Source organism: Dipodomys merriami, unplaced genomic scaffold, assembly GCF_024711535.1.
Source record: "Dipodomys merriami isolate MVZ:Mamm:240054 unplaced genomic scaffold, mDipMer1.0.p SCAF_62, whole genome shotgun sequence".
In the NCBI taxonomy this organism is placed as follows: Eukaryota; Metazoa; Chordata; class Mammalia; order Rodentia; family Heteromyidae; genus Dipodomys; species Dipodomys merriami.
The window spans coordinates 791,075-810,671 of record NW_027206202.1 but is presented as its reverse complement, the minus strand read 5'-3'; the positions used below and the strand labels follow the sequence as shown (position 1 = coordinate 810,671).

Sequence of the window (19,597 nt, the reverse complement as noted above, 5' to 3'; positions counted from 1 at the left end):
CCAAAGAACAAAATGGATTAATGGTGAAGGACTGTCCTTCAGACAACTCACTCTTCAGCCTCAAAAGGGCTAGTCTGTGCCTCTTTCAATCACACAGACAGGTGTGTGGCGTAGCCTCATACCTTGGCCTCTATTCTCAAAGATTCAGTGGTGTTTTGGGAACCCTCTCTATGGTTCCCACATATATGAGGTATCACCAGTAGAAACACATTGTGTGGACAGCCCTCCTCCAGACTGAAGGGTCATGTTCAGACCCTAATAGTCATTCTTTACTGTATTGACAGGAAAAAAACCAAAAACTGGGGAGGGACACTGTGAGAGAAGAGACAAAGGGCAGATGACAAGTCCTAGGCTTTTGCTCTGTCTAGAAATGCCATAAAGTGTTTCCTGAGCTCAGCAGACCAGGCTCCTGGTCCTTTGCTTTGGCCCTGGGTTCCATCATCTTAGCTTCAACAGTAGAGATGGGGCCATCTTGACAACTTCCATGATAAGCCCAAGTTCAAATACTCTGCTACCCTCTGCCAGGGCATTGCTTCCTTGCTGCCCCCTCTGAATGTCAGGAATGCCCACCTCCAACCTCCTGCCTCTGCAGGCCTCACAAGAACCCATGGGCTCTAATCTCATTTCTCCAGCAAGAAATAGCTGTTGCTTTAGGCTATGAAGACACTTGCTCATCAGTTGCAGATGTCCTATATCCCCTACGCCAAGAGTGGATACCTCTAACCTTCAGCAAACTCTGCAGCTGGTAGACACGTGCTATAGCCTCACCGTAAAGGCTTTAAAAAAATCTGGAATTTCAAAGCAGTGATCATAGATTTAGTGTTGAGTCCTGCCTGGGAAAGATGCAGAGGCTTTCCAGCATCCCAACATCATTCTAAATCAACAGCCCCAGAGGAGAGGGGACCAGAAAGGAGGTTTGCTTAGAGATCCTGGTCCTCTTGAGGACTGGATCAAAAGTGGAGCTGAAACTTGATCTAATATTGAAACCAGGGATATTAGCAGACACTGACATCCTGGTGTGTCCATTGGTGCTGGCCCAGGTTAGGGCTGTGGGCAAAGGGTACACTGTAAAGGCAGACCTGGGGTTTGCTACTTTGGATCACCTTATGGATAAGCAGGTGAAAAACTCTGGCTGAGACTTGTCATACTTGCTGCTAATGTAAGTCTTCTGGCCTGTGTGAATATTAGTAGTGCAGCAGATTTGAACTGCCCACAAAACTCCTGTTGCAGTCAGGGCATCAACGGGCTTCCCATCCATGTGTAAATAAATATTGGTGTTTAAGGAGTCTGAGGCTATGGTAGAAGCTTTGCTCACATTCAGGACCTGTTCAGGGTTGTTCACCCAGGTGGATGCCCTGGTATTCGGGCTCACTAAAGCTAGGACAATATTTAGGACCTCTGAAGGGCCAGTGTTCCATTGTGGATACGCTAGTGTGAACTTTTGAAGTTCTTGACACATTGGCAGCAATCACGGGGCTTCTCACCAGTGTGGGAACACTAGTACTGGAGTAGGTAGGAGCTGTGCTCAAAGCTGTCCCCACCAAGCACAGAGATAAGGAGGCTTCTCACATCTGTGCAAACACAGGTGCTTCAACAGATTAGGGCTAAGGTTAAACTCTTGCCACAGTTCCCACAGCGGTCAGGCTTCTTGCTGGTGTGCACCAGCTGACATTTAACCAAGTCAGCCACAGCTGCAGAGCTGTGGTCACAGGCCTCCCCATACTTGATGCACTCATGAGGTTGGATGAGATTTGGAGCTAAGGTTGAAGCAAGACCCATTTTGGGAAGGGTCTTTCACCAGTGTGTACCTGATGGTGCTTAGCCAGACCTATGTCAGACTTTGAGCAATGGTTAAGAATTGGCCTCACTGCAGTTGCTTTGATGGTAGATGAAGTCTGGGAGACAGGCTGTATAGTCAGCACACAATTCCAGCACATGGAAGACTCTGGGAACTGCAGGATAGCTGGTCTTGGCTGGGGCCTACATAGACGCTGTAAGCTTTGGCAATATTTCCTGGGAGGTTGGCTGGCCGGTGCTATACTTAGGCCACACCACTCAGGTGGCACAACTTTACAATGCAGGGGCTAGCTGGAGACTCTTGGAAATCCTGATGTCTCTTTTTCTCGCAGCTCTGCCCCTGTCAGGGATGCTTTCCCAGTTACTTCTGCCACGACTGGAGAGAACCTCGCTTCCTAGATACCAGCTACTCAAGTTCTCAAGTATAGACAGAACGAGGGACAGACTTGGACCAAGAGGTTAGCACCGGAAACGGAAAGGTCCTCAGACCCCTGCCGTTCTAGAAAGTAGCGGCGACCGTTTTCAGTAGGTTCAACCCTGTCATTCTGAGAGTTCTTTATCAGCAGCTGCTGTTAGGGAACTTGCCAGTTTTCAGGCCGAGGCTTCTGGGAGTCTGTCTGTCGGCCTGGACTTCGGGGACCTCCCCATCATCCCTTGGGGGAATAGCCACGCTTGACTGGAAGAGGAAAGGGCTAGATGGGGGGCGGAACAGGCAAGTCATCCGAAGCAGCACCGCAGGCCGACGCCCTGGTCGGGCCTTGGGAGGCGTCAGTCCACGTCGAGGCCCTGGGAAGTTTCCCACCCGTCCTAACAATTTAGGCGTGTTAGGCCGGATGCTGACTACATAATCCCACCTTAGGCTTGCACAACGACTAGATAAGGACCATTCAAAGTTCCGGGATCCAGGGCTAACAGCGGCGGCGCTATTTAAGAAGAAGCAACCGCTAGAAGCCGCCAGGCCACTCCCCTCCGCTCCAGTTCCGCATCCTCACAGAGAAGCGGCCGGGGCGCGGGGCGGAGCCGGAGGCCCGAGCCAAGATGGCGGCGGCGAAACCAACCCTCACCGACTCGCTCTCGTTCTGCCTCGCGCAGCTCACAGCGGCCGCCGGGGAGGGTCCGAGTCGGGCCAAGGACTCCACTACCAACGAGACGCCCCTGGGCCGCGCGCTCTTAGCTCTTCGCACGCGCCACATCAAGTCAGCCGGGGGAATCGAGCACTTCCGGGCGCGCGGCGGGCTCCGCCCACTTCTCGCGCTGCTACGGCGAGCGGCGGCCGCGGACCACGCCCCGTCCCCGGCAGAACCCGGCTCCGCCCCCTCGCCGACGGAGGCCGCTGTTGCTGCTGGTCCCGCCCCTTCCGATGGCCCCGCCCACTCCGCTATGTCCTCGCCGACGCCTTCGCCGCCAGTGCGCCTGCGCAAGACTCTGGACTTGGCGCTCAGCATCCTAGCCAACTGCTGCACGGAAGGGGCGTGCCGAGCTGAAGTGCGCAGACTCGGAGGCATTCTCCCTTTGGGTAAGTGCTCCGCCCCCATTCCTAGAAAGGTTCCATGCCCGCCCCTCCCTCCCAGTCTGGATCTGTCTGGGAGTTCTTTGTCATCGTCTGGGATCTCGAGCGAGCGTGGTGACGGCAACGTGCAGCCACCTCTCAGGGCTGCACATTCCCCATGACGTCACTGCTGTCCAAGCCTTCCCCATCCAGATCATTACAGCCATTATCTAGGTATTGGCACCTCCCTGCATCTGGGCAGGTAGAGCTCACAGGGCTGTTTGATGAACTTTCGGATCCTTATCCTCTATTATGAATGTTCATAAGCAGACACTCAATGCCTATTTTTTTATATAGATCTGTGCAAAACCCCACTTGGATGAGCTGCAGGCCAGGGAGTGTAGTAGTTTCAAAAAGTTCAGATAATGATGCTGTGGGCCATATCCCTCCAAGATAGAATCCCTTATGAAATGAGATAATACTAGCAACGTTGCAAAATTGGAATGGGGCTAAAATAAAATACAAATAGAGCATGCACAAGTTCTAAGCAGAGAGCTGGAAATTTTGAGTTACTGAAAAACTTGCACAGTAAGGACAAATTCCAACAAAAGATAGGCTTTTTTAGCGGGGCATTGGTGGCTCACGCCTGCAATTCTAGTTACTCGGGAGTGTATGATCTGAGGATCACTGTTCCAAGCCAGCTAGGGTAGGAAAGTCCATGAGACTCTGATCTCCAACTAACAACCAAAAAGCAAGTGCAGCTGTGGCTCAAGTGGTAGAATGATAGCCTTGAGCACAAAAGCTCAGGGACAGTGCCCAGGCCCAGACTTCAAGCCCCAGGACCAGTGCACACAAAATTGCCTATCAAAAATTGGTGCCCAGTACATTGCCTGCCCTCTGAAATTATGCATTTTGAAAAAAAAACCTTAAATGAAATATGAACATATTTAACACTTTACATTAAAATACATCTGAACTATATTTGGCACATTTCCAAGTCAATAATAATTTTTTGTACCCCTCTGGGACTTGAATTCAGGGCCTTGGTGCTGTCTCTGAGCTTCTTTTGCTCAAGACTAGCACTCTATCACTTGAGCCATAGCTCTACATCTGGCTTTTTGGTAGTTAAGTAGAGATAAGAGACTTTCCTGCCCAGGTTGAACCATGGTCCTTGGATCTCAGCCTCCTGAGTAGCTAGGATTATAGGTATGAACTATTGGGACCTGGCTTTAAATTATGGTTTTACTTGTGTTTAACCAACCTCATTCTTTGTGTGTGTGTGTGTGTGTGTGTGTATGTGTGTATAATGGGGCTTGAACTCTGGGCCTCAGGCTCTCACTTGGCTTTTTTGCTCAAGACTGATGCTCTACATTTGAGCCATACCTCTGCTTCTGACTTAAAAAAAAATTTTTTTTAATTGGAGATAAGAGTCCCATGGGCTTTTCTGCCTAGGTTGGCTTCAAAGTGAGATCATCAGATCTCAGCCTCCCGAGTAGCTAGAATTACAGGTGTGAGCCACCTGCACCTGGCCCTGGCCTTATTCCCTTTTTAAAGCCCCGTGTGAGCCAGGCACTGGTGGCTCATGCCTGTAATCCTAGCTACTCAGGAGGCTGAGATCTGAGGGTCAAGGTTTGAAGCCAACCTGGGCAGGAAACTCCATGAAACTCTTATTTCCAATAAACTACTCAAAAAAACCCCCAAAACTGTAAGTAGTGCTGTGGCTCAAGTGGTAGAGCGCTTATCTTGAGCAAATGGGACAGTTCCCAGGCCCAGAGTTCAAACCCCAAGACCGGCAAAAACAAAAACAAATGCAAACAAAAACCCTATGTGCTTTCACATTTAACTCTTTACCCCTTGGTCAGGCATTTGAGGCCCTTCCTAAGGTCAGAGGAGGCATTCCCTTTTGCAAAGTTTTTGCAAAGACTGCCTCCAATTCCTTTAACATCCTTGCCTATCATCCTTCTAGCAATCACCCACCTGCTGAGCAGCTAGACCCTGCTCATAGGTTAGCATTTTCTGAAAGCCATTCCTGCCCCTCTAGGTACATTCTTGAAGTGATTTATAAGGGGGGGGTGGGGTTTAGAACCCTTAAGAGACTAAACTCCTCTTGCAGTGACTATTCTTCAGTGCGTGAAGACAGACAGCATCCAGAATCGAACTGCTCGTGCACTGGGGAACTTAGCCATAGAACCCGAGAGCTGTGGGGACATCCACTCTGCAGGTAAGAAGGCCATGAGCATGGGCTTGAGATGGGAGGAGGGCTTCCGTATGCCCTTGCTTACTCTCTGTCCTTCCCTTTCCTCTCCAGGTGCTGTTCCTTTACTCGTTGAGAGTCTGACAGCCTGCCAGGACTCACAGTGCCTGCAGAGTGTGGTGCGAGCCCTCCGCAACCTGGCAGACTCCCCCCAGCACCGCCTGGCCCTGGCACAGCAAGGAGCCATCCGCCCACTGGCTGAACTCCTGGCTGCTGCTCCGGATCCTGCCCTGACCTGGGGCCTGGTCCGCGCCCTCTTGGAACTCAGCCGAGGTTGTTCACGGGCCTGTGCCGAGCAGCTCAGCCTGGGTGGAGGACTGGGTCCCCTTGTCAACCTGGCTTCTCACCCCAAACGGGCAATACGTGAGGCAGCCATCTTGATCCTCGCCAACCTGTGTGCCCAGGGCCTAGTACGGCCTGCTTTGGGCAATGCCGGTGGGGTGGAGGTGTTACTTGGTGAACTCCGACGGCGCCGGAGCCCTACTGGGGCCAACCCAGCTTCCCAGCAGCCTTTGGTGCGAGCTGTATGTCTCCTGTGTCGGGAGGCCATCAACCGGGCCCGGCTGCGGGATGCTGGAGGTTTAGAGCTGCTGATGGGTCTGCTGCGGGACCCTCGTGCCAGCGCCTGGCATCCACGCGTTGTGGCCGCCCTTGTGGGCTTCCTTTACGACACTGGGGCCCTAGGCAGGCTGCAGGCTCTGGGACTTGTACCTCTTTTGGCTGGACAGCTGTGTGGTGAGGGTGGAGATGAGGAAGAAGAAGGGAGAGAAGCAGCTTCCTGGGACTTTCCTGAGGAACGGACGCCTGAGCGGGCGGAGGCAGGAAGCTTCCTCAGCCTCAGGTATGTCCTTGCCTTAGAGTCTGGGAGGGTAGGCGTGAACTTTGGGGAGTCTATCTGCTCTGATGCTCTTCCCTACCCACCCCCTGTGTTATGACTTACCGAGACTAATTAACTCTGAGTCCTGATTTCTTATTTTTCCACTTTCTAGTCCCCCTTAGGCATAACTTACCCTCCCTCTGGTCTGCCTATTTTTGGTTGGTTGTGGGGCTTGAACTCTTGAGCTCTTCAGCTCAAGGCGAGTACTCCATCACTTGAGCCACAGCACCACTTCCGGTTTTCTGGTGGTTTATTGGAGATAAGAGTCTCATGGGCTTTTCTGCCTGGGCTGGCTTTGAACCACAATCCTCAGATCTCAGCCTCCTGAGTAGCTAGGATTACAGGTGTGAGCCACCGGTGATCAGCTTGGTCTGTCTGTTGACATTGCCTCTGCCCCCTCAACCTTGACCTCTGGGCTCTAGACAAGTTCAGGAGAATCTTTTTTTTTCTTTTTTCTTTTTTTTTTTTTGGAGGGGGGGTTCTGGTTATGGGGCCTGAACTCTGGGCCTGGGCGCTGTCCCTCAGCTCTTCAGCTCAAGGCTAGCACTCTACCACTTGAGCCACAGTGCCACTTCCGGCTTTTTTTTTCTTTTTGCTTATGTGGTGCTCTTCCAGTCACAGTGAGGGCTTTGATCAGCGTCCTGTTTAAACTCTCAAGCCAGGTGCTGGTGGGTCACACCTGTAATCCTAGTTACTCAGGAGGCTGAGATCTGATCTGAGGATTGCCAGCCTGAGCAGGAAAATCTCTGAGACTCTTATCTCCAATTAACCAGCAAAAAGCTGGAGGTAGAATTGTGGCTTGAGCAGTTGAGCAAAAAACAAAAAAAGGCTCAGAGACAGCCTCAGGCTCTGAATTCAAGCCCTAGGACTGGCACAAACAGCAACAACCAAAAACCCCACTTCAACTCTCAAAGGGCTGGAGGCATGACTCAGCAGGAGAGCACCTGCTTAAGCAAGTGTGAGGCTCTAAGTTCAAATCCCAGTATTGCCAAAAAAAGAAAAATCAAACACCTTCCGTTTCTCTGTCCCCCACTTAGGTTTTTCCCTATCTGCCCTATATCTATCCTCTGTTTGTATCCGCTGCAGGTCCTGGCTGATTTCTGAAGGCTACACTTCGGGGTCTGGTGACATCTCTCCAGACTGGTCTCCAGAGCATTGTACGCTGCCGGAGGCCCGGGAGCAGACCAGTGCCACCCCTAGCCCAGCCTCAAACTCAACCTGCACGCCCCGCACACTGCGTACACCACGCACATTGCGCACACCGGGCCGCAGCCCTGTGGCTGCCGCCGAAGAGCCTTGGGGCCGAGAGGGGCCAGCGCTGTTGCTGCTGTCACGCTTCTCCCAGGCTCCAGACCCGAGTGGAGCACTAGTGACCGGGCCGGCGTTATGTGGCCTGCTGGCCTATGTGACAGGTGCACCAGGCCCGCCGAGCCCACGTGCATTGCGCATCCTGGCCCGCCTCACCTGCAACCCTGCCTGCCTTGAGGCCTTTGTGCGCAGCTATGGTGCGGCCCTGCTGCGTGCCTGGCTGGTGCTGGGTGTGGCACCAGATGACTGGCCTTCGCCCCGTTCCAGGACTGTGCGCAGAAGCCAGCACCGAGAACTAGGTACATGCTCCTGTCTCTCTGGCTATGCAAGAATGGGCATCTTTTTCCTGTGCCTTCTATGGGTCTAGATTCTTGATATCCTGTACACCTGGCCTGACTTCCTGTTCACCTTGCCCTCCAGAACACTAAGGAATTCAAGTTACCGGGTGTTGGGTCAGGAACTCTTTTCTGCTCACTAACTCAGCATGCAGAGAGAATTGTTCTGTATCCTTTGTCCAAATCTAGAGTTCTGCCTGTCTGCCTCTGTGTGTGTGTGTGTGTGTGTGTGTGTGTGTGTGTGTGTGTGTGTGTGTGTGTGTGTCCTCAAATTTTGTGCTAGTGCTCATTGGAGCCACAGCTCCACTTCTGGCTTTTTGGTGGAGATAAAAGTCTCACAGACTTTGCTGTCTAAGCTGGCTTTGAGTGTGTGTGTGTGTGTGTGTGTGTGTGTGTGTGTGTGTGTGTGTGTGTGTCCTCAAATTTTGTGCTAGTGCTCATTGGAGCCACAGCTCCACTTCTGGCTTTTTGGTGGAGATAAAAGTCTCACAGACTTTCTGTCTAAGCTGGCTTTGAACCATGATCCTCAGATCTCAGCCTCCTGAATAGCTAGGATTCTGAGTGTGAGCCACCAGCATCTAGCTGTCTGCATGTTTTTTTAACCCACTGTACTCTTGTTCTACCTTGTCCTGGCTTCCATTCTGGGTACCTTAACCCAGACACCCTGCCCTTCCAGGCCTTAAACCATGTTGGCCATTTCTGCCCTGTGTTCTTGTCTCCTGCCTACAGTACTGTAGGATGGAGTGGGAGGTCCCCGGAGGTGCACCTGACCTTCCTAACTCCAGCTCTTGATCTCTGGTTCCTAGAATCCTAGCCCCATCTTTCCAGGCCTGGCAGTCACCCCTACTTTCTGGGCCTTTGTTTCTTGCCCTGAGGTTTAATCCCCACCCCCCCTTCTTTGTAAAAGTCAAATAGCCTGTGCTACCCATCCCAGCTCCCAAGCTGACCTGCTCTGACCCATCGCACAGGTGAGATGCTGCTGCAGAACCTGACTGTACAGGCCGAGTCGCCCTTTGGGGTTGGCGCTCTTACCCACCTGTTGCTGTCTGGGAGCCCTGAGGACCGTGTCGCCTGCGCACTGACCCTGCCCTTCATCTGTCGGTGAGGGGGGTGAGGGTGGCCTTGTGGAGGGGAGGCCAGGCGGGCAGGGTTGATACTCCACCGCTGTCTCTTGGCTTCTGCTGACAGACTCCTTTCCCTTGTAGGAAACCTGCTCTGTGGCGCCGGCTCCTTCTGGACCAGGGTGGCCTCCGTCTCCTACTTATGGCCCTCACTCGGCCAGCCCCACACCCGCTTTTCCTCTTCTTTGCTGCAGACTCCCTTTCCTGCCTACAAGGCCTGGTGTCTCCCGTGATGAGCCCAGTCTCTTCCCCTACAGTCGCCGTGGACCAGGACTCACCCTCCCCTTGCCACTATAAGCCTCTGTTGGGCCCAGCTCCCAACCCGGGTCCTGACCTGCATTTCCTCCTGGACTCCGGCCTCCGGCTCCCTGCTCAGCGCGCTGCCTCGGCCACCGCCTCCCCTTTCTTCCGGGCCCTGCTATCTGGCAGTTTTGCCGAAGCCCAGATGGACCTGGTGCCACTGCGAGGCCTGTCTCCCGGTGCAGCCTGGCCCGTCCTGCATCATTTGCATGGATGTCGGGGCTGTGGGGCTGCCTTGGGGCCCGTGCCCCCACCAGGCCAGCCCCTCTTGGGCTCAGAGGCTGAGGAGGCCCTGGAGGCCGCTGGCCGTTTCTTGCTGCCTGGGCTGGAGGAGGAGCTGGAAGAGGCTGTTGGCCGCATCCATCTAGGTCCCCAGAGTGACCCAGAGTCAGTGGGTGAAGTGTTCCGCCTGGGCCGGCCCCGACTGGCAGTCCACTGTGTGCGCTGGACCCTGGGGCCAGGGCAGTGTCCGAGGAAGCGGGCCCTGGCCCTTGTGGGGCTGGTGGAGGCAGTGGGTGAAGAGGCTGGGCCCCTAACGGAGGCTTTCTTGGCCGTGGTGATGGGGACCGAGTCAGGGGGCAAGGGTCCCACCCTTGATTGTCAGTGTTCCTCTGAAGAGGGCCCTAGAACAGGCTGGTTATGAAACCCATTCAGAAGCTGCACGGATGTCACCTTCAAGGAATGAAAAGAGACAGAACTGGATCCCAGGGTGATAGTCTGAAGACTTTAATACTACAATGTCAAGGCCTCCAGGGTCTGGGCAGGGGGCAGTGGAGAAGAACAGCCCAGGGCTCCAGGTACTTGGCCTAACCCAGCTCTATGGAATTGAAATTAAAACCCTTGGAGTTGGCTGTCCCTGGTGTGTGATGTTTCTGACTTCTTCCCTGTGGGAGTCCTCTCACCTCTCCCCAGCCAGGCAGGGATTTATCCATACAGGGCAGCCTTGGCATGTGAGTTTAATAAGTACTTGTCTATTGGTTCCTGGAGCCCTGGGGTGTGTGTGTGTGTGGAGGTCCCAGGCTTCTCCCTTGGGTCCTGGGGGGAAGTCTCCTTCCTACCCACAGTCACTCAGCAGGACACAGCCTTGGTCAGGAATGAGAGGACTACTGAGTGTTAGGGATATGTAGCTGACGCCTTGCTCTTCTGTCCTGTACCCCTCTGGGGCTATGTTTCTTAATGCTGTCGGTCTGAGGGAGCACTTGATACATTCCTTGGAGGTTCAAAGGGCCTGTCTTAGTCAAATCCAGAGAGAGCCATAGCCCTTGCCAGCCTTCAGGTAAAGGAAGGGCTCACATAGCTTTGATCTCCAAAGCAGGTCTACCTCACCTGGCCTCCTTGATCGCTCAGGTAGCAGCCTGACTTTGAGGAAGAGTCCTGCAACTTGCCAGGGTCTATGTTGGGGAACAAAAGTTGGCACTTGCTGCCACTGTCTTAAAAACTTCTGATGGACTGGGGGATATCCTGGGCTTCAGTAATTAAAAAAAAAAAAAAAAAAAAAAAAAAGCTTGCCAGGTGACAGTGGCGGCTCACATCTGTAATTCTAGCTACTCAGGAGACTGAGGTCTGAGGATCATGTTTTGAAGCCAGCCCAGGCAGGAAAGCCTGTGAAACTCTTTATCTCCAATTGATCACCAAAAAGCCAGAAGTGGAGCTGTGGCTCAAGTGGTAGAGTGCTAGCCTTTAGGACAAAAACTCAGGGACAGTGCGTAGGCCCTGAGTCTGAGCCCTAAGACTGGCACAAAATAAATTTAAAAAGCTGCCCACATTACGGACATTCCTGTTGGGGTCCCACAGCCAAGGGCTTAAATCTGTCTACCAGAGTGAGTATATGTCTGTCTCTGCCCATCTCAGAATGTCATGTTTTCACCCTGATTTCTCAGAGTGGTTTGTTACTATGGCTGGATCCCTGTCTGGCTTTCTTCTCTCCGCTCAGTATGTTGAATAAAACTATTATGGAACTCTCTTGGGCTGTCTCAGTGGTGGGGAAAGGCTTTGTTTCCTGGGCTGGCTGGGGTTTGGCTGCCTGGGACTGCTGTCTGCCTGGGGCTTGGGCCTGGGCTTTGCTGTCCTTGTTCTAGTTGTGTGAATGTCCAGATCTTAGAGTGGGTGGGTAGGTTCACCATGTCTGTCCAGTCTGTCTGGGAGAGATGCCTTTGTGTCTACTATGTACTCCCTCTGGGGATTTCTCTCTGGTTGTCTGCCAGGGTCTCCAGCCCACAGGCTTTGAATCTGGGACATGACAATTCCTTGGAACAGTCTCTCCTGTCCCCAACATTAAAAAAAAAATCAGGGACACTGTCTCTCTCAAGAATGGCCTGGGTGGGACAGGGCTCTGTCTAAGATTGGAGGAGTTTTTTTGTTTTTTGTTTTGGTATGGGGGGGCGGAGGGGCGCTCACAGGCAGGGAGGGGCTCTGGAGCTGGGCCTGGGAAAGCCATAACAGACTCTGGCTCTGGCCTCTTGGGGCTCCTTGCAGCGCAGGCCGGGGTGTGGCCGCCACTGGGCAAGCCAGCAGCAAGCGAGCTAGGTTTGGGGTGGGCCCTGGTACTCTCTTTCTTCCACGCCCCCACCCCCGGGTTCCTTCGTTCATCCCCCACCCCCACCCCACCCCATCCCATCCCAGCGGGTCCCCGCTTCCATACATGGTCACGGCCCCGGCTCCCAGCTCCCGGACGTCCCCCGCCCCCGCCCCGCCGGACACGGCCCCCGCCCTGCTCGCCCCGCGCGCAGCCCGCCCGCGCCCCGCCATGGAGGACCTGGGTGAGTGGGGCCCGGGCCGCGGGTCCCCCCAGACCCTCACCACTTCCCCCACGCCTCCTCCCCATCCCGGACTTCGCTCGCCCGCCCCTGCTTCTGTCTCTGCCTCCTCTCCCGAATCCACGTCCCCCCTTCCTGCCTCTCCTTTCCTGCCTTTCCTGGGCTGGCCGTTCCTTCCCTTCGTCTCCTCCATCGCTCCTCCAGCCTTGGCTTTGGCAGATGTCCCCCCACCCCCACCCCCCTGGGCGCTTGGGTTCCGAGGCTTTGGGAAGGGAAGGGTTAAAGGGGCCATAGATCTGGCAATTGGGCTACTAGCCCAAAGTGGAGAGAGTTTATGGCATCAAGTTTTGGGGCTGGGGCGGGGGGGGGGGGGGCGGGAACGACAAGCTTGAGGGCCCAGGGGTGGGGAATGAAAGAGTTAAAAGTTCCAGGTAGAGTGGAAGCCAAGTCCTGGGGGGCAGGAAAGAGACTATAATAAGGAGTGCCAAGATGCCAGAGAGAGGTAACGGGCTCCACCAAGATGCTCTCAGAGACAAGAGGTTCTGGGAGAGAAAGGGTTCAAGGCCCTGGGGTGGGGAGGGAAGGGGAGAAGGAGGGCCTAGGCTGAACTTGGACTTGGACAGAAGAGGTTCCGGCGCCCTGCAGCAGGGGGCGCTCGTCAGCAAGGGTACCTGGAGCTGGGACCCTGGGGGAAAGAAGCTAATCAGAAGGCCAAGGGCTGGCAGACTCACCCGGGAGGAATACAGGGTGGGACTGAGTGGGTCTGGGAAGTGGGCCAGGCCTGGCCAGAGCCTGTTTAGAGAGAGGGAGGAATTAGTGAGTGTGGCAGAGACAGCATCCAATCAGGAAGCTGGGTGCCAGGCACACAGCCAATTGAGCAATTTGAAGTGGATATAACATTGGCTTCAATAAAGAGCCCATTTCGATTGTATATCGGGAAAGATGGAGTGAATTAAAAAAAAAAAGTCAGGTGCCTGGGTTTGGACTTGACTGACTTCCAGAATGAGCCCGTGGGGATGTCTGGTCATAAATATTTTCTCCCTATCATCCCACCTCTCTGGGCTTAATTCGGCCCTGTGTTTCTTTAAGCTTCTTGATGTCTCTTACGATCTTAGCTTCTGCCCTTTGCACTGGAAACCATGACCCTCTAATCTCTTCAGGCCCTATCTCTGCCCTAACATTGATCCCCTAAATCTCACTCTGAGGGCCTCTCCTTGCAGATGCTCTGCTCTCTGACCTGGAGACCACCACCTCACACATGCCAAGGTCAGGGGCTCCAAAAGAGCGCCCCTCAGAACCACTCACACCTCCCCCACCCTATGGCCACCAGCCACAGGTGAGATCAGATACTAAGGCCTGGGGCAGCTGTGAAGGCCAGGGTTGGCTTGGGCTAGGGGAATCTGAACCTGGGTGGTGTCACAGTACAGGTGTGTCATTCTAGACACATGTGTCTTCTCTCCGTAGACAGGGTCTGGGGAATCTTCGGGAACCTCTGGGGACAAGGACCATCTATACAGGTGAGGGGCTTGGGATGGTTGAAGCTGATCGAGGCTCAGGTGAGAAGGCTTGGAGTCCTCAGTCTGAGTCCAGGCTTTCATCCTGTTTCTCAGTACGGTATGCAAGCCTCGGTCTCCAAAGCCTGCAGCCCCTGCGGCTCCTCCATTCTCCTCTTCCAGTGGTGTCTTGGGCACTGGGCTCTGTGAGCTAGATCGTTTGCTTCAGGAACTGAATGCCACCCAGTTCAACATTACAGGTACCAGGGTTACTAAAATGACAGGCCCGAATAGGGTGGCAGGGGAGAGGGGAGAAGCTGGGATGGGAAGAGACTTCCCAGAAGAGAAGTGAAAATGACACAAAACTTTTAACTGAGAGGATGAATCGAACATGGCCCCATGTCCAGTGCTCTTCTCTTGTCTCTCTAGATGAAATAATGTCTCAGTTCCCATCTAGCAAGGTGACAGCAGGGGGCCAGAAGGAGGACCAATCTGAAGACAAGAGCAGCCAGTGAGTTTGGCTTGGCTGGCAGGGCTGGAGAGAGATGATGGGTCCTTGGATGTTACTAGAGGGATTGTTGAGCTGAGATGCTCTGAGACGATACAAGCTGTTTTCTTCCTAAGTCCTCCCAGTCCAGCTCCTGTCCTCCCAAAGCCTTCGGCTACCTCGGCCACAATGGAGCTGGATAGACTGATGGCCTCACTCTCAGACTTCCGTGTCCAGAATCACGTGAGTCAGGCAGGGTGTGGGCAAGGTGTCAGCTCATGGCTCCCCAACCTATTTTAGATCCCTTCTACATCTTTTGACTTGTTGATTCAATCTTATGTCCTCTCTGCTGTAGCTTCCAGCCTCTGGGCCAAGCCAGCCACCAGTGGTAAACTCCACAAATGAGCGGTCGCCATCTCCACCAGAGCAGACTGGCAAGGGCAGCCTAGATACCATGCTGGGGTTGCTGCAATCTGACCTTAGCCGCCGTGGTGTTCCTACTCAGGCCAAGGGCCTCTGTGGCTCTTGCAATAAACCTATTGCTGGGCAAGTAAGTGGAGCTTACTTGCTTACCATCTTCACCAACAACCAGGCTTGGCGATATCCTCTTTCAATGAATAACTCTGCAAAGTGGACATGATAATTGTATTTTTATCATTTTTTTTAGCGTGTGTCAGTCTTGGTGCTTGAGGTCAGGACCTGGACTCTGACCTTTTTATGCTCCAGGCTAGTGCTATACCACTTGAACTATAGCTCTACTTCTGGCTTTTTGGTGGTTACTTTGGAAATAAGTGTCTCACAGACTTTCCTGCCTGGGCTGGCTTTGAACTGGGATCCTCAGATATCAGCCTCCTGAGTAGCTCGGATTATAGGCTTGAGCCACGGGCACCTGCCTAATACTTTTTAAATTAATTTTGTGCGTGTGCACACCGGGAATCAAACACAGAACCTTGGATACGCTAAGCATAGGCTTTTCCATGATCTACACCTCCAGCCCACCATTTATGTTTTATTTATAAGGAAAATAATGCTCTGAGACACCAGAGCAAGTAAGTAGTAGGGTGCAGATTCCAACCTTGTTGTGGCCCTACTTTGTGGCACACAGTATTTGCCTTACCATGAGAGCATTTCAAGTTCTCATTTATTTAGTCTTCAAAAACAAAACCTGTTGGCTGCTTCTCCTGGGTATCACAAAGATTTTTCCCCATTGAGAGGCTGGTCTGGGAGCTTTGGTCCTTGGCTTATGGTCTGAGCAGATGTGATTGATAACAGCTGTGCCCAATGGTTGAGCTAGAAACTTCTGTTAGATAAAGTGCTTGAGCCCCATTCCAGAATTGCCAGTCTCGGCAAAGCATGGTGGTATCATGATTTCCATCAGCTCTAGGTAGTTTTTTTCTTCATGGGTCCCTTTATTAAAAGAAATTATAGCCGGGTGCTGGTGGCTCATGCCTGTAATCCTAGCTACTCAAGAGGCTGAGATCTGAGGATCATGGTTCAAAGCCAGCCTGGGCAGAAAAGTGACAGAAAAAAAAATATTTTGCCAGTCCTGGGCTTGAACTCTAGGCCTTGGTGCTGTCCCTCAGCTCTTCAGCTCAAGGCTAGCGCTCTACCACTTGAGCCACAGTGCCACTTCCAGCGTTGAGGAATTGAACCCAGGGCCTCATGCAAGCACTCTACCACTGAGCCACCTTCCCAGCCCCCCCCCAATAAATTATATATGTGTTGGTATGAAATTAAATGTACTAATACTAGATATTAAGCCATCTTCTTCTTGTTCATTTTTTTCCCTTCTGACTTTAAGAGAAATTAAAACTTTTCCATGCCACCCCTCACCTCCCCAAAAAGTACTGTGTTCCTATGTACTGATCTTCATGGATAAGTCAACAGTAAGGAACAAAGTTGAAAGACCTGAGTTAAATCTCCATAACCTTCAAAAAAATCTCTATCACACACAGGTTGAGCAATCTGGAACATTACATTTTTTCATTCCTATTTCTCAGAGATAAGATTTGAGACAAGGCTGGGTGCTGGTGGCTCACACCTATTATCCTAGCTACTCAGGAGGCTCAGATCTGAGGATCAAGGTTTGAAGTCAGCTCAGGCAGAAAAGTCCACATGATTTTTTTCACCAGTTAACAAGCAAAATGCTGGATGTGGAGGTGTGGCTCAAGTGGCAGAGCACCAGCCTTGAGTGAAAAAGCCAAGCAAAGCTGCGAAGTCCAATACTGGCATCACACACACACACACACACACAAATGTTTTGGGAAAGTGTTGTATATAGTCTTAGGGCCGCTCTGACCCAGACCTCCCCCCAACTTGAAGGTAGTGACAGCGTTGGGCCGTGCCTGGCACCCTGAGCACTTTGTTTGTGGTGGCTGTTCCATGACCCTGGGAGGCAGCAGTTTCTTCGAGAAGGATGGAGGCCCCTTCTGCCCTGAGTGCTACTTTGAGCGCTTCTCCCCACGATGTGGTTTCTGCAACCAACCCATCCGACATGTAAGTCCAGCCAAGCCTTGTGGATTCTGCTTCTGACTCTCTCAGATCACCTGTGTGATGGGCATCATCCACAGTGGTCCCACCTACTCACCTTAGCAACACCCAAGGCCCTCAGCTCTCTTTCAATCCCAAATTCCTTGTTAGATCTTCTGCCTTACAGACATATACCTCAGCCCTGTGGCCCAGGCTCCAGGTAGAGGCAGGAGGGAAGAAGGGATAAGAGGGCCACAATGACTGTCCACTTTTATTTTCCGCAGAAGATGGTTACCGCCCTGGGCACCCACTGGCATCCAGAGCATTTCTGCTGCGTCAGCTGCGGGGAGCCCTTTGGAGATGAGGGTGAGTCCACCACACCCGATAAAAACCACAGGTGCACTCTGTATACATTCCCGCCTGCCACCTTCCGCTTCTGGATGAGCGTTTCCCCTGTTCCCTTCTGGCTCTGCTCTTCTCCCATTCATGGGTGCCCATCCCATCCCCTCCTGCTTTGCCCAGGTCCCCGACCCCATTGCTTGCTCCTTTCAACTCATGGCCTTCCTGCAGCCTCCATCCTTGTAGCTCCCCAGTCTTGCCTGCGCGCTATTTGTTTTCAGCCCCCTCGGTACCTGTTCCTAGGTTTCCACGAGCGTGAGGGCCGCCCCTACTGTCGCCGGGACTTCCTGCAGCTCTTTGCCCCGCGCTGCCAGGGCTGCCAAGGCCCCATTCTGGATAACTATATCTCAGCGCTCAGCGCGCTCTGGCACCCAGACTGCTTCGTCTGCAGGGTGCGTTCTGGGGGCGTGGTTCTGGAGGGAGGAGTTACAGGGGGGCGGAGCCTGAAAGGGAAACAGCGGGGGCGGGGCCTTGGAGGGAGGAGTCACGGAGGGCGGGGCATGGGCGGAGCGAGCATCGTGAGCTGAAAGGAGCCTGGAGGCGAGCTTTAGGAGTGTGGCTTGTGGGGGCGTGGTCTGGGGGAACTCTCGGGAGGCGTGGCTTCGGAGGGAGGAGTCACGGGGGCGGAGACTCGGAGCGGGGGTGTGTGTGTGTGGGCGGAGCGAGTGTAGTGGGCGGGGCCTCGCTCGGGTGCGTCGCTGCAGGAGGGCGGCCGGGTGATCTCTGGCCCGAGCTTGGTCGGCTGACCGGTTCTTTCGCGGCCTCCTTTCCCCAGGAATGCTTCGCGCCTTTCTCCGGAGGCAGCTTTTTCGAGCACGAGGGTCGTCCGCTGTGCGAAAATCATTTCCACGCGCGGCGCGGTTCACTGTGCGCCACGTGCGGCCTCCCGGTGACCGGCCGCTGCGTGTCGGCCCTGGGCCGCCGCTTCCACCCGGACCACTTCACCTGCACCTTCTGCCTGCGCGCGCTCACCAAGGGCTCCTTCCAGGAGCGCGCCGGCAAGCCCTACTGCCAGCCCTGCTTCCTCAAGCTCTTCGGCTGATCGGCCCGACCCGTAGGCGCCAGCCTATGGTCTTGGAGCTCGGGGCTGCGAGTCACCCCGTGCTTTGTGCGGCCCACCCAATGGGGAGACGCTCCCCTCAGGTACTCCACGTTCTCCAAGGTCAAGTTCAGAAGAGGCCCCGTCCATCCTGACCCTCACACTCCCGCCCCCCAAAGTGATCTTCCACAGAAGGGAGGTCCCACACGATTCCCACCCTGGAGGGAGCCCTCCCACATACACAATAAAAGAGGGGCCCGCAATTCATTACAACTCATCAGAGACCTGGCCAAGGATGTCCCTACTGCCCGCTCCTGTTTTGTGCACTTTTTTTTCTACAAACATAAACACACATTCCACAACTCACTGGTGTTGTGTCTTGGTGCAGAAGAACTGGGCCTTCAGACCCCCCAGGGGACCCCAGCAGTGTCAGCTCTGGCAGGTGGGCACTTGTAGATTCCAACTATCAGGTGAGCCCCAGGTTGAAAGGGGAGTCAGGTTTGCAAGACAGGAGCACAAGCTGGGGCTCCATCCACCAGGCTTCCTGCCTCCGTGTTTCCCTCTGCAGCACCCAGTGTCCTTGAAACAAGGGTTTCATCTGCAACCCTTGCCCTACCTTCATTTGGTTCTGAGGTTTTACGTTCCCTTTGAATCTCAGAGGTGGGCCCCCTCCAGAAGTGCCCATTTATGCCTACATTTTGGAGCTGGGCACTAATCACAGTTTACATCTTCCTAGCTCCTGAGGCTCCAATACTTGTAAATTTGGTCCCTTTTCTCTCTCTGTTTTCTTAGCCGGTGAAGTCTGTGTATTCAGACATTTACTTTCCTTCCTGTGTTGGGTTAGTAACTCCCTGAGGATTTTCCTGACTCAGCCTTGTGCTGGGTGGTACTGGGTCCACAGAGATGAGTCATGGCTTGGCAGTCCTTGTCCTGGAGAGCCCTGGGCAGCTGGTGGAGGAGACGCTCCTGAGGCAGAAGTTAACATTTGGTGTGGCCAGGGCAATGGCTGGGGGCTGCCAGACTGGAAGTCAAGGGAAGCTTCCTGGAGGAGTTAACACTTCAGTTAAGTCATAACAAAGAAGGATAGGGCCAGAGACTCAAGTCTGGAGAAGTTCAGGCTCCATCTAAGTCCTCAAAACCCTAGGGACCTTTATGAGGCTCAGAACCTTCATCTTGGACCGAAAGTTCCTTAAGGGAGGGTGTAGGATCCCTGAGTCTAAACTCCAGGATCTCCACAACTCCTTTGGTGTTGGAAATAATGGATCATTCCCAGGCCCGTGTTGATCATTAAAAGCAGCCAAGGATGAGGGTAGATGGACCACAGACATCAAGAAGCTCTCTGCCTTTGCCTCCCTACCAATGTCATCTTCTCCACCCTATGCTTCCTGACTCATCTTAGTTTTTCTCTCTTCCTGGGGGAATGCTGTCCATCCTGGGTGTAACTGTCTCTGTCTCTCAAGGGTTGGTATATTG

At 53.5% G+C, this 19,597-nt stretch overlaps 2 protein-coding genes across 3 annotated transcripts; both read left to right on the top strand.

The window, feature by feature from the left end:
• The first annotated feature begins 2,277 nt into the window (after nt 1-2,277).
• Nucleotides 2,278-10,336, top strand: LOC138814932 (armadillo repeat-containing protein 5-like). The gene is made up of 6 exons (XM_070004067.1): nt 2,278-3,313; nt 5,400-5,507; nt 5,595-6,381; nt 7,504-8,024; nt 9,029-9,161; nt 9,266-10,336. Exons 1-6 carry the CDS (start codon nt 2,836-2,838, stop codon nt 10,122-10,124), a joined length of 2,886 nt encoding a protein of 961 aa, XP_069860168.1. The 5' UTR covers nt 2,278-2,835; the 3' UTR covers nt 10,125-10,336.
• A 1,807-nt stretch (nt 10,337-12,143) lies between these two features.
• Nucleotides 12,144-18,486, top strand: Tgfb1i1 (transforming growth factor beta 1 induced transcript 1). Of its 2 annotated transcripts, XM_070004065.1 has the most exons (11): nt 12,144-12,240; nt 13,458-13,573; nt 13,702-13,754; nt 13,848-13,990; nt 14,160-14,241; nt 14,355-14,460; nt 14,573-14,767; nt 16,540-16,713; nt 16,971-17,052; nt 17,329-17,477; nt 17,861-18,486. In XM_070004065.1, exons 1-11 carry the CDS (start codon nt 12,228-12,230, stop codon nt 18,125-18,127), a joined length of 1,380 nt encoding a protein of 459 aa, XP_069860166.1. In that variant the 5' UTR covers nt 12,144-12,227; the 3' UTR covers nt 18,128-18,486. The 2 variants fall into 2 exon arrangements, with proteins under 2 accessions (XP_069860166.1, XP_069860167.1); XM_070004066.1 differs by lacking the exon at nt 13,458-13,573 and having other exon boundaries at nt 12,149-12,240.
• Nucleotides 18,487-19,597: the final 1,111 nt, after the last annotated feature.

Excerpts from the sequence above, each read along its gene's own strand:
- LOC138814932 (XM_070004067.1), top strand. The coding sequence starts at position 2,836 with ATGGCGGCGGCGAAACCAACCCTCACCGACTCGCTCTCGTTCTGCCTC. Across the intron at positions 5,508-5,594 it reads TGGGGACATCCACTCTGCAG|GTGCTGTTCCTTTACTCGTT; the intron begins GTAAGAAGGCCA and ends TTTCCTCTCCAG. Across the intron at positions 6,382-7,503 it reads GGAAGCTTCCTCAGCCTCAG|GTCCTGGCTGATTTCTGAAG; the intron begins GTATGTCCTTGC and ends TATCCGCTGCAG.
- Tgfb1i1 (XM_070004065.1), top strand. Across the intron at positions 14,768-16,539 it reads ATAAACCTATTGCTGGGCAA|GTAGTGACAGCGTTGGGCCG; the intron begins GTAAGTGGAGCT and ends CCCAACTTGAAG. Across the intron at positions 16,714-16,970 it reads GCAACCAACCCATCCGACAT|AAGATGGTTACCGCCCTGGG; the intron begins GTAAGTCCAGCC and ends TATTTTCCGCAG.